The 17,234-nt window shown below is 41.1% G+C and overlaps 1 protein-coding gene across 1 annotated transcript in view; it reads left to right on the top strand.

Annotated features, from left to right (window-relative positions):
* Nucleotides 1-17,234, top strand: part of PTPRM (protein tyrosine phosphatase, receptor type M) — a 328,512-nt gene that overhangs the window by 287,610 nt on the left and 23,668 nt on the right. The window contains exon 21 of the mRNA XM_026035379.1: nt 8,812-8,909. Coding sequence (XP_025891164.1) covers nt 8,812-8,909 — 98 coding nt within the window. The remainder of the gene's footprint in view (nt 1-8,811; nt 8,910-17,234) is intronic.

The raw sequence follows: 17,234 nt of genomic DNA, 5'->3' as shown, positions 1-17,234 counted from the left end.
AGGTGAGGAGAYGAAACCTCCTGTTTCTTTTGGATCTGTTTAGATTTGGACTGGAATCTCAGCTCCCCAGATAAGTCTCCTGCTGTTTTCCTGCTTTTGTTATCCTGACACCCTGGACTTGAAGGGGTAGGCAGGTAAATGGCTGTAGGGCTCGGTGGGAGGGAGCATGTGGCCAAGACCATCTCTGTTGCTCTGCAGCTAGCACGTTCTGCTGGCACAAACCACACCRAGGCCTCCTGCTCGAGTTATGCTTATTCAAAGGTCTTCCTGCTTCAGAAGAGRGAAAAAATGACAAGTCTTCCCTGAAAGCCATCGCCTAGGAAAGGGGCTTACTTGAGCTCTGCGATGTGGAGGTGCAGGATCCCAGACACAGGTATCCCAAATAACCCTTGCCAGGGTTATCCCAAATAACCTGTGAGAATGCTACGTGGCCTTTTCCTGTTACTGCCATGCAGAATCTAGAATGGATTTATCCATTTTGATTTTAAGGAGAGGGAAAACCAGTCAATATCCCTGCTCTCCAGGGCATGTGTTTTATGAAAGGAAGAGTTCTTCAGTTGTGCTAGATGAACTGCATTAAAAAGGAGTTAAATTTTCTCAGTCCAGATCAGCAGAAGCAGCTTCCTTGCATGGCCTAATCACACAGAGGTGGCCAATGGTGCTATGTGCACAGCTTTTGTGCCTTTTGCATTCAGCTCTGCCTAAGCTCAGACTAACCTTGGAAAGAGCTGGAGCGTTTCTGTTGCTGGCATTTCCTCTGTTCCCAATCTTCTGTGAGGAGTTAGAAGGTATTATACGGACATGCTATTTATTCTTTGGAAATTCATATGACATTTTCATTTTATTTTGTTGATACAGAACAAGCCAAGCTAGTATTGGAAATTTAGCCTTGGAGAAATGTCAATCAATAAGTGTGTAACACTTTATTAGATGGGAATTTAGCTGGTAGCATTAGCAGTGGTGCTATAAAAATGTCTTAAATAGCACCTGCCAAGACTGCACAAATAAAGTCTGGTCTCCGATTTAGCACAATATTTAAGTGCAGCTCTGGCTTATTTCTGAACATGGTGGAAATACAAATGTGGAGCAGGGGGCAGTTAAGATTTTTCAGAAGTGGCCAGGGAGCTGGCAGATTGTGACAGCTGCATATTGTAGAGCCTGTTCAGTTCATTGCAACCCCATCTTGCCTCTCYTGGCATGGTTAGGCTGTGCCTCCAATGCTCCTGGGCACCTTTTGGATATTCATGTGCATTTAATATGTAACAGTTCCTATTACAGTGGAGCTCCACTCCGTGCCTGGGATTTCTGGATAATACCATAACACAGAAAAAAATAGTGCATAGAGATTTATTTTCCACTTCATTATCTGATTTTGTGAATTAAGCGGTTTTAAAGAAAACTCTCTCTAGAGTAATCAGCTCTGTCCTTATGCAAATGATATATTTTTCTAATTTTTTTATATGAAATTATTTGGAAGCTTAGAATAGGGTTTTGGCAGAAGCTAGCAGTGGAATATTTGCATATATTTCATAATAGCACTGTGGGTCATCACTACTAGACATTGTAAAGGCTAAATGTTAGAGGCCAAATGTTTTCTCTTCTCTTTCTGTTTGTAAAAAGATGCAAAATATAGGGAACAGTGTCCTCCTCTTCTTTTTGCTGTCGAAGACCTAGTGCTGTCTCCCTCCATAACAGGAGGTGGTGTAGAAGTCCAGCCAAAGCCCTGGTCAGTCTCTTGGGAGCTTTAGATAAAATTTCTGTATGCRCCCCAGTCACTTAGTCATGTAAGACTCGTTGAAAGCTAATGGGACTTGAAAGCACTTGGAAATTTTCATTTTTGAAAGCCAGTTTTCACATATGCTGATGTGCAGCCAGCAGTGCTTGCTGACTGGCTAGCTTGGAGCAGGTAAGATTTAGTTGGTGCCTGAAAACCAGCCAGTTATTATTCACTCTGCTGTCCTTGGCTGATAACGAGAGGAGGTTGTGTTTTTCCATAATGAAGGATACAGCAGAAAGCGCTGCTGCTTCCTATAGCTGCTTTGGCCAGGATTTATCCCAGGAAAGCATTTTACTTGCTTTATAAGCAGTGTTTTCCTGAAATGTCAAGCTAACAAGATTCAGTCAGATCTGTTTCTTCTTGGCAATCCATCTAAGGTTAGAAATAACAAAAAGCCCATTTTAAATTCATAGCTCAGCCCTGATTAACCTGCCTGAGTGTAGCTGAGGTGACCTGAGGTGGAATAGTGCTGGTGTGTACTGTTCTCTGGTTTTTGTGTTGCAGTACTCTTGCATAAGAGGACTAACTATACCTCAATATAAATTATGCAAGTATTTGATGTGGATAATGTATTTTTAAGCCTAGCTTAAAACTATTATTTTTATTCATATATTCTATGATAGTGTTCCAGTAGGATGGTCATTCGTAAAATAATGGTCTTCCTTGCCCCAGAGTGAGTTTGTAAGTGCCCTGCAAATTGGCACCTCTCTGTTCCATCTCTGAATCTAGTTCCTTGGAGGAATCAGTTAAAATAAGGTTTAAAGCTGAGATTTTTGGGGTTTTGTTTTCGTTGCCTGGCCTAAGACTAGCCATTGCCTCAGGCTTTGCTTGAGCTGCCTGCTGGCTTAACATACTTAATGTGCAGCAACCTTGTTGAAAGCTCATCAGCAGCTTTGTTTATTTGTGTTTTCCTAAGGCAAGAGAGATTCCCAGGAAAGCTTTACCAGGAAGGTCAGCAWAGCTGTATAATTACAATACAGCCCCAGTTAAGATTACATAATTATTAGCATGCTTAAGGCAAAAATGAGAATGTGCATTTCATATACCATCGYAGTCTGTATCAACAATATAAATCAAGTGAAATAAAAGTCATAAAAGCCAGAATGTGTTTCTTCAGCTCATTATAGGGTTTTGTTTAATTTCATTTAGATTCTTTAGTGCRCAAAATGTCTAGGGCTGGGATGTGCAGTGGCAACAAATAACAGTTAATAGTGAAGTATGGCACCTAGAAAGCGACGATTAATAAATAACCCTGAGGTTTTTATGGCCATGCTCTGCCAGTCCTAATGACTATTGCTTTTTGGCATGATAATTCTTACAGTGACAGTGGATAGGACTTCAGTGACAGTAGATAGGAACATGGCATTGGGGTGCATGTCGCCCTCTCAGCTCTCTCAGCTTTGCCTCAGACTTGTCAGGGCTTTCATTRAAGCATTAGGAGCCCCCAGATTTTGTCATCGGAATCTTCTTCATTAAAAAAGATCGTCATTTCATTTTTCATTGCTTCGTGGACACCTTAAGATATAAAAGACGATTTGTGTGCATTTAGATAACTRTTGATGAGTGATGAGCCCTTATGCTTTAGTGACACCTCCAGCATGGTATTATCTCAGACTTGAAAATTACTCAGCATGGAGATAAGCATACATGGTGTCCCTATAAAAATGTACTCCAGGGTAAGCCTTTAAAAAGAGCTAGAGTCAATTTAAGTGTTCTTTCAATGGTAGAAAAGTATCCACATCTAATTTGAGAGGAATTATTGTAGAAAGACTGTGAGACTGTGTGATCATTGCCCACCTTTTTAGTTTTGTGAACTTACTCCCATGTAGGCACTAAAATCGTCAGAATTCCCAGAAGGGTGAAAGACATTTAAAAGCAGACTATGCTTGCATATGTTTAACAGGGATATAGGAAAGAGAAAGACTGGTCTCAACACACAAGCCTATGAGCAATGGATCTGATTGGAACAAAACATCTTCCACTCAGAAACTAGCTCATTTTGGGAGGATCTGGATAAACCTGTGGACAGCTGTACTGCCATACAGTAGTAGGTATACAATTGTAAAAAAAAGTAGCAAGCTAATTCTTTATCTTGGTAGTTGATGTGATTGTTTTGGGCAAATCAACACAACAAGATCTATCAGTTTTCTTTTTCATGTGCTCACTATTTTAAATTAATTAAAAGAAAGTGAAACCTAATCTTACACTCTTTGTTCAACACTTCATCATACAAGTAAGTGTCAAAGTTTACAGAGCTGCTGATCACTTGAGAACTTCCAGTGGGATAAAAGGGAGGCTCCCTGAAYTGAACACCTGAGAAAACCTGATCGCTTAACAATGTGCTCATAATTCCTGTGGATAAAATTTTGTCCATGGTACCTCCCTGAGTAGGGGAAAAATGTATTTTAGTTGAGAGAGATGTTCCCTTGCCTGCAGTCAGTGAATTTATAGCTTAAAGTTTAACTGCGGTTTTCTAAAAAAAATAAATAAATAAACAAAACCAGTAAATACCACATACTTACAGGTAATCAGATCACTAGACTGACAAAACATTAGTAACCTTGTAATTTTATTCCTACTGTGCAATTCTCCTGAAGTTGTCCTGCTAACAGATAGTTTGTTGCATCTAAAGGATTAATTAGGGAAAGAAACATTCTTGAACTCCAAAATCCAATAGTTGGTAGTCTTTTCTCCTGGTAATTATTTTTAGTTTATTTATCTTTGGTTTTACACCTTTGTACATATTTTGAACAATTTTTGCTGCCTAATGAGCAGYTTTTGACTGTGCATTTGTGAAAAGAATGATTGCTCTTTGCCTTTTTAGGCATGCAACCATATCAGTTAATAAGGAAGATTTTATAGTATGTCATTTTTTTTTTTTTAAGGGACTATATGGAATAAAGAATAAGAGTTAAAATGCAGCATCTGATGCAGCTGATAGGTGAAGGGACTGTTTTATAACAACTTCCTCATACTGGGTAGAAGGTGGTAGTGGATGGAAAGAGGTTTATTGTATTCGTTTCAAGGTACAGCTTATTTTGCTGTTGAAGATGTAAGTGTGGCATCCTCTGAATCCACTGCTTCTGTCAGTGCTGCTCCTACCCTGACACTATTGTTGGGGAGCCCTTGGAGCTTCAAGCTATTCATTTTCTGCACATTTCTATTTCATTTAACCTATCATTTAACATGATCCCAGGTTGACCRAATATTATGTCTTCTGAAAGATTTTAGAAGCTTTGTTCCTTTTTTAAGCTGTCTTCTTTTCTACTCATAGATTTACCATTCCCAGTCTGAATAGATGGTAGGGACCTTTTCAGGGTTTGGGATGTCCTTGATTCCCTGTCCGCTTTGCTCTCTTTCCTAGATCCATACATTCTTTCCTGTCTTCTGGGTTAGCTCACCGCTTTCAAATGGTTCCCTTACCACAGTMGCTACCAGTTGTTAAAACTTGATCTTACAATAACAAGCACAAATTGAGGATTTAGAAGGMTCTGTGTACAGAAACAGCTTCTTAAAGGTTTAAGCCATTTTTTAAAAGCTGTGTGATTTTCCATTTCCTAATATGTTTGTATTCCCAGAGCAGCAGCCAACAGCTACTTGTAAATACAACTAATGTTTGTGATATATTCAAATGATAATTTCTGTTGATTATTTTTTCCCAATAATGCATTGAATTAGCTTGGAGGATTGCGTTTTTTTCCCCTTCTTCTCTTCTGCTTTGTACCCTCTGGTTGCAGTAGGTTGCTGATCTTTTTGTCCCACCGCAGAAACCTTTGATCCCAACTGGTACATGATGTAGCTGGTGGTCCATGCCACAGGCCTGCTGATGAGCAGCAAGGTGTCTTCTCTGCAGACCKTTCCTCCTGCAAGGAGGCAGCTGCTGAGAACAACCTTTCGGCCTGTTGGGCTCACGTCTGTTATCTGGATTCCTAAAACAATTATAGGCCCTTTCGATCCCTGCCATGAGTCTCTGGAATCAAACTGTTCAGCTCCTCATGCCAGTAAATCCTCCAACCCTACCTATGTTCTAATGCATTTCAATTCTGGCTGGAGATGAGTGACAGAGTAATAATTTATTCATATGTCAGAGAATAATTTGGAAAGTGTCAAGAAGAAAAGAAAAATGGGGTAGAAAAGAACTATTTTCTGAGACTTTCCGGCAGAGTTTTAGTTGCTTTGTAACTTTTAATGTCCTGAATGTGAAAGAAGTTTGGAGGCAAGCTGTAAAACTTGGATAGAAAAAGAAACAAGAAGACACTATAAAATAGTGAAGAAGAGCAGAAAACACTTTCAAGCACTTTTAATTATCATTATCATATCCTTTGGCCAGTAAGAGTGAGAAGAACAGACTCAACACTGCAGAACAGGGTATTTCTTATAGAAGAACATTTGGAATCAAGCTTGAAAGACTTCTGGTAGTTCAGCTCCTTCTCTAACCTATTRCTTTTTTTTCTCAGGATTCCTTTTTGTGAAAATTTAACATCTTTTTTTCTTTATAGACAGACTCAAAATCTGTAAGTAGGAAGTAGTGTTTACTATCTCTCCTGTTGTGATTTATGTTTTCAGGAACTGAAGTGTAGGGATTTTTAAATCACAATACAAATTATGCTGACTGGGGAAATAAATTCAGGAAAAATTTGTTGCAGGTTATCCCAGAACTGTCAAAGAGACCTGACTGTTGCAAAATAGGGCCCAGGCATCTCRTAGCTCAGGTGAATTTATAGGAAAGAAAATTGTCTGAAATGAATAAAGAAACTTGCTACATTACTACTTCAGTTTCTCAAGGGTTTCACCTTCTTGGAAGGGAAAGAAAACCAGGCTGTGTAGATGRACAGTCTTCTCTCATATTTCCTGCRGYTTTAACTAAAATGTATTTGGATTAACAATCTTCAAACATCACTTAATCCTATGGTGACRACATACAGTGGGCCATTTGGTTTTCTCCATGAAACCAGGTTGTTATCAGGATTCTTGAATCAAAGACACCAGTTTTTTTTTGTCCTTAATCAAGCTTAAATAATAATAGTATGTCTCATGAACTTGAAGGTTCCTTCAGGAAGGATCCTTCTGAAGGAACCTTCTGAAGGCAAGAATTTCAAAATTCCCTCTCCGTAATCTTAAATTGGTAATTTTGGTAATTTTGCTGGCTTTGGGGAGGACAGAAGAAGCTATACAGAAGTCATACTATACTGCAGCAAGTAAAGTAGTTTCCTTTTACCAGTAAGAGAGGTTGCACTAAGCCCTGGCTAAAGCTGTGTTGTGTCTTTACTTGCTTGAAAAGCTGTATAGATTCTTATAAAAAGAAGCTGTAAATCTAGTTTACACAAGTAAACTAAATAGGCAATATAATGTCCAATATTAATCTCTCCATTACATGTGAAAATACACCTGTATGAATTCTGTATAAAATATCTGAAATACTAACATAGAAGTGAAATCCTTACTGTAAGTTTCCAGATGGTGCACACTGATTTGTGTCTATCATACTTCAGAATGAAATTTCTCAAAAATGTCAGCCGTTTTGTGCTGCACTTTTAACAACTGATCTCCAGTTTTGAAATCGCACATGAAATCTACTGTGAGACCTCCTTGACATTTCTTGTGTTCTTACAGTTGTAGCTATGCAYTGTTTTAAAATGCCATTTCTCCTGTTACTAACACAAGTAAAAGAAAAGTTTACTATAGCGAAAGCTCTGATATTAAGTCATTCATTAATGAAACTAATGCAACTGCTAAGAATCAAAGTAAATTTAGCAAACGCAGAGAGAAGTTTAAACCATCTCTGCCTTTTTTCTTAAACGTGAGTTCTAGGAAAGTTGCTCTATAATTAGAATGGTTTGGGCCTGACAAGTTGGGTTTGACTGGTCAGTAATGCAAATATTACCTTGCTTGCAAATAGTTTGACTTTCAGAGTGCAAATTTTATTTTCAAAAGCTCATTATATTTGAAATGAAAAGGCAAATTATATTTTCAAGAGCTCGAAGTGTTTATCAATTGGACACTGCCCTAGTTTGTGACTTTAAGACTTTTTAATGATTTGAGATTGCTGGTTTCTCCACTGGACGAGAATTTAGGAGAGTACATTTATCTATTTGTCCTCCAATTAATTGATTTATGTCATTCTTCTAAGTAAGAAATCAGTTGCTTACTACAGTTCGGCAGTTGAGTAATGGATTCATTGTGCATGTTGAGTTTATAATAATTAGTAGTATTTTACATTTGTTTGTTGTTTTTGGCTCAGTGATTGTAAACCAGTGGCTTTGGGGTGGCACACTGAACATCATGGGATATGTGGTGGCAGACAAGTGGGGTAGGAATAGACAGGACCCAGCATATACGAGCATGATTTGATTATTCACTACATTTTACACTTCTGTCATTAAAATGTCCTGTGCTACTGCGGGCTCTGTTCCCAGATTTAGCATAACACTAGAGGAGACCATGTGTTTTGGGCTACAAAAAGCCAGAAATGGTTCAGGATCATTTTTCTCAGGAAGTTTTGCAGGGGACATCATTGTCATATCGTGCCGGGTACTTTACCATTTTTCTCACTATTTTGCAATATGATATACAGCAGCAAGAAAACATAACTTCTGTTTCACTTCAGGAAGAGCAGTTCAGGAGCTGGGGTAATTTGATGGATAGCATATACTAAGAAAAATATTAGAAACCAGGAAAGGCCACATAATCCATGGAGGCTCATTTCATTCCAAATATACCTTGCCTAGGTTAACATCTAGTTGTTACAAGAAAGAGTAATGTTATCCATTTTTTATAATTTGACTTCTGGGAATTAGGGAGATAAATACCAAAGTGTTGGAGAACGAACTTTCTTTCAGAGCACCATTTCAGGGGGAAGCTACTTAAATGCAGATAGGTGGGATTACAAGAAAAGAAATTAACCCTGAATGAAAAATACGATGATAATGATATAAATATATGTGTATAGACACAGTATCTCAAAATTCCCTAGAGACAAGCCTTTAATCCTGAGGCTTTCAGAAAGTAACCTTTCCCTTGATTTATTGTTTCAGGACCAATGCAGGAGACAATATATGACTTCTGGAGGATGGTATGGCATGAAAACACAGCCAGCATCATCATGGTTACTAATCTTGTGGAAGTGGGAAGGGTAAGTGATTTTTGTACTTAAAGAGATRAAAGACTTCCAAGGTGTTTGCTTTTGGAAATTAAATAACAGACCAACAATATATACTGAGTATAGCACATAAAATATTTATGACTGCCTTTGCTAAGAGGTTCATTATCAATTGTTTTTAAACATGCCTTGAATGTCTGTCTTTGATAACATCAGCACAATGCCAAAAGCAACTGATAAAGCTGCATTATGTACAACACAGCCTTCAAAGACAGCGAAAGAGGGAAAGTGCCCTGTCTTTGCATATATGTTAGTGATAGCACTTCTGTTAAGGGAAACAAAGGAAGTGTTACAGGAGATACTTTCTTGGAATGAATCTGGATGAAATTTCTATGGGGGAAAAAAAGGAGTAAACTATGAAATTGGACCTTCTTCATGGTATGTTTGTGTAACCAACCTGCTTTGTTTGATTTTTCCTTCCTGTATCATCTCTTGCCTAAAACAGAAGGAAATAAAAAAAAAAWTTATGCACTGCATTTGTTGACCAGAAGGTCTTCATCAGGAGCTGGGTAGTAAAGAAAGCTTTAATTATCTGGATGATATTTTTCTTTTCTTGGTAACTTGGGCTGTGCTTGGTAACATGGTCTTTGCTTGGTAGGGCTTCCGCTCAAGTCATTCTGGCTAAATTTGCTTTCATCAAATATTGAATGGAACTTTTTTTTTTCTTATTGTCGCAACAATCAATAACTGAGGCTTTTAATTTACTGCTTTGTCTATGTGTTGGTGTCTTAACTGTCACCTGAAAAGTTTTTTCAGGAAAATTCCTCTAGGCATCTAGCTCCCAGCTGAAATGAAAAAAAAAATACTGCTCTTATTATAACTGCCACAATTATTGTAAATCGAAGTGTTGGGATAAGAAGGCAAGGATGTGTATCTTGGTGTGAGCCACACGATCCTGAGGAGTGTTTTTAATTATATGCTGGYGGAGTGGCTGATATCCCTTTGCCCTGTGACATTTTCATCAGGAGAGAGATTGCTGTTTATGTAGTGTGTGTCAAAGTAYGAGATCTTCTTTCTAACACATTCACTTTTACAATCTCAATTTATTCTTATGCATGTCCGTGGTCAATTGTTAATGTAAATCCTATCATTTAGACACCTATCTGCCCAAGGAAGGCAGCAGAACAAAAGCCAGTGTTATTCTTAAATACCAAAAAGACAGGGTCTGTGACTGCAGTTAGTGCTTGCTGCAGGAACATGTGTACAAGCGGCTGCAGAGATGAGGAAAGACCATAGAGGCCACTTTAAATGAAGGAGGGCAGAAACAGTTGGGTGGTTTTGCATCAACCCAGAACGGGTGTATGTGTAAGAACAGGAAACTCTTCAGGAATTGTCTTTGTTAAAGCTTTATGCAGATCCTCCAGCCACCAGCTGTGGTTYGTGCCACGCTGCAGGTTTCCTCAGGGTGCCAGATTCCCAGTGGGGCACGGACCTGGCTCCCTCGTCCCTGGCAGTGGTAGAAGGGACTGTGTTCTCCCTGCCTCCGGAGACACACAGCTGGGATAGGGAGGGGAAGTTAAAGGAGCTGTTGATGGCAGTGCCCTGGCGGGAGGCGCGGAGCAGGRCTGCCCTGTTGTGCAACCTTGCTGGCCTTCAGCGTGCCTATTTCAGCTGCTGCTGTTGCCAGGATAACATTTAGTATATGTTGCCAGTGTAACATACAAAGGATTTTTTTTTTAATTTTGTTTTAACCCCCTTGCCCGCTGTATGTTGAGAAGCCAGGAAAATTCCTCCACATTTTCGGGGAAGAGAAGCATCTATTTAACATGTTTGCCGCACCGCGCGTGTCCTTCATGAATTAATCATGGCGGGGGCGGCTCTGTGTTTGTTTACCAGGCCTAGCTGYCTAGTCATTAAATCCGTGCTCGGAGCTCGCGCTTTGCCCGGGAGCGTTAGACACACGAGGGCCGCTCTAATTGCGGACGGAGGCAGCGCCACGAGGCTGTCCCTAACGCCAGCACGGGCTGCAAGCGGCTAGGCCCGGCCTTGCCCTCCGGCAGGGCCTGCCTACGTCTGCCAATATCTGTCCTTATCTGAGGCGCTCTTGTCAGACCCGGGCGTCCCTCCCAGCTCGCGCGCCTTGCAGCAAGGGGCCCTTGTCAGCRTTGCTGGCACCTGCACGCTGCCGTGCACCTGGTGCTTAAATGGCACCGAAATGTGTTTTGATTGTTTCCTCTCTTTAATGAACCCACCTGAGGGACGTCGGGCTCTTTTTCGAGCCGCCGGCGCTCGCGTTCGTGGGGGAGATTCGGGCCTCGCTTSTGCTGTTAGGCTCATCCATCTGCCAGGAGCCTTATCACCAAATCTGCAGGGCTCCCTGAGGAGACTTTTGTACTGGTAATTTACGCTAATGATTTCTAAACATATTTAGTCAGTTTTATGAAGACCTCATTAGGATGTGACTGTTTATTAAAAATCTAAATGAGGTCCCGCAGTCGTTTAGAAAAATCATTGCTGAGTTGCGTGAACAGCTCTTTGATAACAAATGATGAAGTGTTTTTTACTTAAGATTGGCCTAGGTTGACCTGAGGAGTTTTGCCAAAAAAAAGAAAACACGAAAACAAATAAGCTGCCCTCCGGGCACACAGATAAAAAGTCTCTGTCCTCCTTTCGCTGGGATTAACAACTTTGCACCCACAGTGAAGTCTGGAAAAAGGAGATGACAATATTTAAAGGTATAAAACACATAAAATTTAGTGCAAGAGTCAGAATTCTGTCTGTGTTAGGCAGATATTCTTGAAATATTTCAGGGTTTGCACACACTGAAAATCTCTTTCCTGCTTAAAAATGCGTGCGGGGACGACTGAGAGTATAATCACTTATGCCATGCAGCTGTCACCTCCTTCTTGGCTCTCGTTGGGCCGGTACTGATCCTTAGCTGGCAGGATCAAACTTGGCACGTCACATCATTTGTCATTAGGTTCTGTCAGCGGCTGCTTCCTCTCCCACTCCTTGTTTTCGCTTGAGGCAGGAGGAATTTAGTAGTATCTGATTAATAAATGGTGAAGTGCACTGATGAAATTCGGTGGAGGTAGCTGATATATAAATGCACTGCTAGGATACCTGGTTGTCTGTCATGCTTTTAATACAACCAAGTGTTTACCAGGAAAAAAAAACAGGAGATACAAAAAAATAAAACCTAATGCCGTGAGCATAATAATTACAGTAATTAGAGTTCTGCAGTTATTATCAAAAGTGAGAAAACAGCCGGTGCTAATAGTGTTAATGAGCACACAAAGGACCCTTTGTGTGAAAGGAGGCAAGTTTGACTAAGCTGGAGTAGATGTGGCACAAAGAGGGGCACGGAGGCCAGGGGAAATAGCCCCGAGCTGCGTGCGATTCCTGGGAGAGAGGAAGGAATCTGTGTGGGGAGCCCTGGGCAGCCTCCGGTGCAGCCACTTGGGCCTCGGCTGCCCCACATGTGCCACCCTCCTTAGTGTCTCAGGGATGTTTGTAAAGCAGGTGGAAATCTGGTTCTTTACAAAGGACAAAACCCTGAACTGTTCCTGTGGATCCAGATCTTCTTCAGACCCACGTGTTACAGACAGGCCCTCAGCCTCCAAGGAAAACTGCCAAATAGAGTCCTGCCCAAAGACTTCATGTTGAAAACATATTAAAAGAAACAAATGAAAAGTTYGTAGGAAATTCCAGCTGCATAACCACCGCCTCTATATGAAATTTCCAACAGGCTTGCCACCTATTTTTAGAGAGAAAAAAAAGTTTTTTGATACAAATCTCTTATGAAGCTCACAGTTTACAAACTCCAAGAATCTTCTTTGCAGAGAGAGCCCTCTAATAAGTGAAGTTAAATTCAGCTCATCTGTTACAGAAATACTATGGGGTAAAACAGAACAACTCTTCAGCAAGTCTCACAAACAACACATTTGTATTTAGTATAGATGGAAGAACATTCTCGCTAATGGAAACTACCTCCAAGTGTAAGGAGCCAAATTACCTACACTGGAATTAGTTCAGGAAATTGGCATTAGTGCTCCGTAGGAGACAGGCCAAAGAGTTTGTAAGCACACTAGTGACAAAGATTTTATTTTAAGCTTTCCTCCGAAAGCAATAAATAACATTTTAGAGACAAGAGAGAAAAAGCTTGGTGCATTAAACTCTTCCCTATATCTAAGTAATTCTAATTCGAGCTTCTAAAATCTATAAATAGTGTCCTTCCCCATCTAGAGATAATTTTATTCCTAATTGTGTTTATGCAGCAAGCCTTGGAACTACACTTACGTTACATATGTAATATGTTATATCCTGTTTTGTTTTACTTTTGGTTTCAGTATAATTTGAGCACTTCTTGCTTGTTACGGTATTTTTACAGAACAACAATAATAAAAGAAAAAAATCAGTAGTGTAAAACTATCATTAGTCTTGCAAGTCAGTTAATGACGACATCCTTTTAGTAGTCAAAACAGATTTTAGCTTTCTAAACTTCCAACCAGAAATAACAAGTTGGCCTTATTCCATTGTGTGCACTGAGGGAGGAATCCTCAGGGAAACCGATTGGCAGCTGTTCTTCAGGAAGGAGAAGGAAGGATTCTTTGTAATCGTGTAATAGAGATGTCCACAGATTAGCAGGGTTCACACCACTGAGCAGGACATCGACCTGCCTGACCTGAGCGTGTCCCATGTAACTCGTGGCAGATGAGTGGCTTTCACCTCTCGGTGCTTTGTTGAGTTCTCTTGCTTCCAGTAAATATAAGGTTTCGGAGAACGTTAATCAATTGAGATGAATATCTTAATACTCACTAAGCTGGTGGAGATAATTCACTCTGAGGAGCAAATAGGAGAGGTTTAAGGATACACAAGTACCTGGATAGCCACGCTGGGCTGCTGCTGCTCTGCAACCGTGATGCCRAAGGCGAGTGAAAGTGCAGTTTGCGGAGACATCCTCAGGTTCCTCTTGGAAAAGCCTGGCCTAGGAAGATAGCGCTGCAGGTCTGCTCTGCTCAGCAGTGCAGCGTGCTTCATCTCTGTATGTCTTTGGGAAGGAAGAAGGATCCTGGAGGACCCAGCGCAGTAGGGCAACGTATGGAGCTGTCTAGCCCATGAGCATCGGAGCAAGTTTTGGTGCCAGCAGCCAGCCAGCTGAGCCCATAGTGCTCCCGAGCTGAGCTGATGGCAGGATTTTGCTCCTGGAAGGGAAGCAAGTTTCCATGTGCCTGCTGTCCTGCTCCGCGCAAGCGCATGGGTCCCGTCAGCGCAGGATCCCAGCAGCGTACCCATGATTTCACGGTCCTTCACGGGATTAGGAGGGGCTTTGAGGAGCTTCAGCTAATCCCGTAACCCTTGTACCAGCCTTCCTTTTGGTGTGGGACCACCCTTCTCAGTGCCTTGGCTCSGTGCTCAGCCTTCCTGCCCACCAGGGCCGTACTGCCCTGGGCTGAACTACAGCCTTTGTGAATAACCACTGCCCAAACAGAAGCAGCGAAGGAGAGGCGCTCCAGATTCTGCTGCTGTACTTTCAGTGGAGGCAGGAGCACTACAGCAGCTTGAGCCTGGGTCACCTAACACAATCCTCCCGTAATTTCTTTTTGGGGCCAAAATATGCCTGAAGAGGCCATGTGGTAGATGATCTGGCCTGTCAGCTTCATTTATCAGTTGGTGGTGTGCCAGCAGTGTATGTGATTCTGCAGAGGGATCACAACACCCTGATTCCCTTGAGTGAGAAGCAGGTAGGATTTGGCTGCTACCAGACATGTCCAGAAAGCCAACTGTTGTGGGCAGAGGTTGAGTCAGAGCGCATTCTGACGGGAGCCTCTGGATTGACCTTCCCACTTCCAGGGAACACAGGGCAGCATGGGATGGAGCAGGCATCAGCTCTGAGTCATCCCTGGAAGAAATCAGACTGAGCTAATAAATTCACAGGGATCTGTCTTGGTGTGGGAGCAGTGAACAACAGGAAGAGTGCCAGTTGCCTATACACGGATCCTTCATCTAGTGATGAATGATCTGGTCAAACAGAGTCTTCAATGGTGTATTTCTCAGTACTTTTTTTCTGTACCTCTTTTAGTAAAGTGTAAAATCACATGTAGATCAGTTGACTGACACGCTCAGAAGCAAAGAAAAGAGAGTAACTTGTGAAAAAAAAAGGACTGGATTTTATCTTCTGTCAGAGCCTGCCTTAGTAACTAATGAAATGTTCTTAATCACAATATATTTTTTATTTCAAAAGTATTTAAATAAAAATACTTTCAATTATTGCATGTTCTTTTACTTCAAGTCAGTTGCATAAAAGTGTATATTGTTATACCTCTAAACCTCTAGTTATACCTCTAAAACCTGTAAAGAGTTTCCACTAGAGAGCTTAGCTGGCTTTATAATTTTACATCTTAGAGATTTCACTTCAAAATTTATGTCTGTCTTATCATCCTTACTTAGCGCGGGATTAATTTTATATTAGAATTTATACTACTGTTCTTCACTAACGACAGTCCATGCGGAGCATTGCCAGTTATACCACCTTTTACCAAGAATATTTCAAAATCAGAGCAAATTGGACACTTTGAATAATCAGTGTTATTTAAACTGTTCTGCAGGAACCATAAAGTATATTTCACAGCCAGCTCACTTATTAATTCTGTAATATCCCTTCAATTCCAGCCTCTGARGAAGTGAACTACTGTCCTGGCTTTCGTGCTGCCTTTAGCTAGATGTGCCACGTTGCCAAACGGTGACATAAACTGCTTCAGGAGTCACAGTTTGTGTCCAGTAGCTGCCTCCTTCCTGCATTGTTTGTTATATTTAGAAATAGCAAGCACAACTTTCTGCTTTTATTGTGAGTGCGGAGTTTCTCACTTTAGACTATTTTGCTGGTTTTTTTTTTCTTTTGTGTGTGTGTGTTTTTGGGGGGGAGGAGGAGATAATCATCTTCTCCAAATGGCTAAAATTATTAGTAAAATAAGCATGTACAGAAGAATTGGGCAGTGTACCTTGGAATGAATAGATTAGACCRGAGCATTTTCATTATGTCTCTGGCAATCTCCCTTTTATCTCATCATGTGATGAACATCTGTATTTTTTGGCAATATGCTCGGATATAAATGTGGGGTGTATCTGCACAAACTCTCAATTATAGTTCTGCTTAGATGAGATTTCAAAATTATGTTTTCTATTTTTTGGCTGATGTTTACAGTTATGATGGCAAGTATGTGAAAAAAAACCACTATTCTAATGTATTTAATATTCACTTCTAGATTCCTATACCTATTATTTAGCTAAACTTTCTGTTTGTAGGTTTTTTTGTTTTTCTTTTTTTTTTTTTTTTTAATACATACCAATGTTTATGCAAAGGGAAAGAGGTTCATCGAGACACAGTGGCTGAAGCTAGGCTATAAAGAAAAAATGGACAAACATTATGTGCCAGCAGTTTTTCTCATGCTAGATGAGTAAAACCATATTCTCTTTTGTTGCAATTGCCTTTCCTTATACAAATAAAGGCCCYGATCCAACAAACATTTATAATTGTGATTACTATTTGCACTATTTAATTTGCTTCCCTCTTTAAGACCCCTCTGGATTTATTTGAGGGGTCCTGGGGAAGATAAGAAACGGTCTTTAAGCATTAGTTCAGCTTTTGGCTCCTCAGAAGTCCACGGCGTTCCCGTGAGTTAAGCTCGGCACGTGCAGCAACATTGCAGGACAGGAGCCAGGAGCAGGGGGATGGAATTTTATTTATTTWTTTTTTTTWWAAAGGCTTTTTTTYCTCTCAGTGAGTGAATCACATAGTGTTGGCCTGCGGCTGCGACCACGGGCCTGGCACAGCTCCTACGGCCCTTGCAGCCCCTCTTGCAGAAGGGTGAGTTGTCGGGAAGCGGGGTTGTCTCAGGAAGCAGGGTTGTCTCGGGAAGCAGGGTTGTCTTGGATGCGTCTGCTCAGCCCCAGTAGCTCCGTAACCCAAAACCCTCGTGCAAGGGAATGAGAAAGTCCCTGAGGGCCCGAGCCGCGTGAGGCGCCACAGGCCACGGCTGAATTACTCCAGTGGATCATCCCAAATAAAGTTTGATAAATATGAGGTGCAAATCCGGTGGTTGAGGCAACAGAAAGTGGGGACAAGGYTCTTCTGAAGGGGCTTTCCAAGTGTCCATAGTTCTTAGCTGCAATCCAGGCTGTCTGGACTTGCCGAGATAGAAACGTGCCCGTTTCCCTTCGAAGCGGAGCAATCTGAGCCGGTTGGAGTCAGCTACGAGGAGCGCCGCCGCCGTTGCAGCCGCTTCCCTCACCATCCCTCTGTGCTCACGTGGCACAGGGCCCACCTATGGAAAAGACCAGGCAGCGGGAAAGGGAAAC

The sequence above is a fragment of the Nothoprocta perdicaria genome, unplaced genomic scaffold (assembly GCF_003342845.1).
Source record: "Nothoprocta perdicaria isolate Ctin4 unplaced genomic scaffold, notPer1 scaffold_16, whole genome shotgun sequence".
Taxonomy (NCBI): Eukaryota; Metazoa; Chordata; class Aves; order Tinamiformes; family Tinamidae; genus Nothoprocta; species Nothoprocta perdicaria.
The sequence above is the reverse complement of the archived record's forward strand: the minus strand, read 5'-3'. Positions and strand labels throughout refer to the sequence as shown.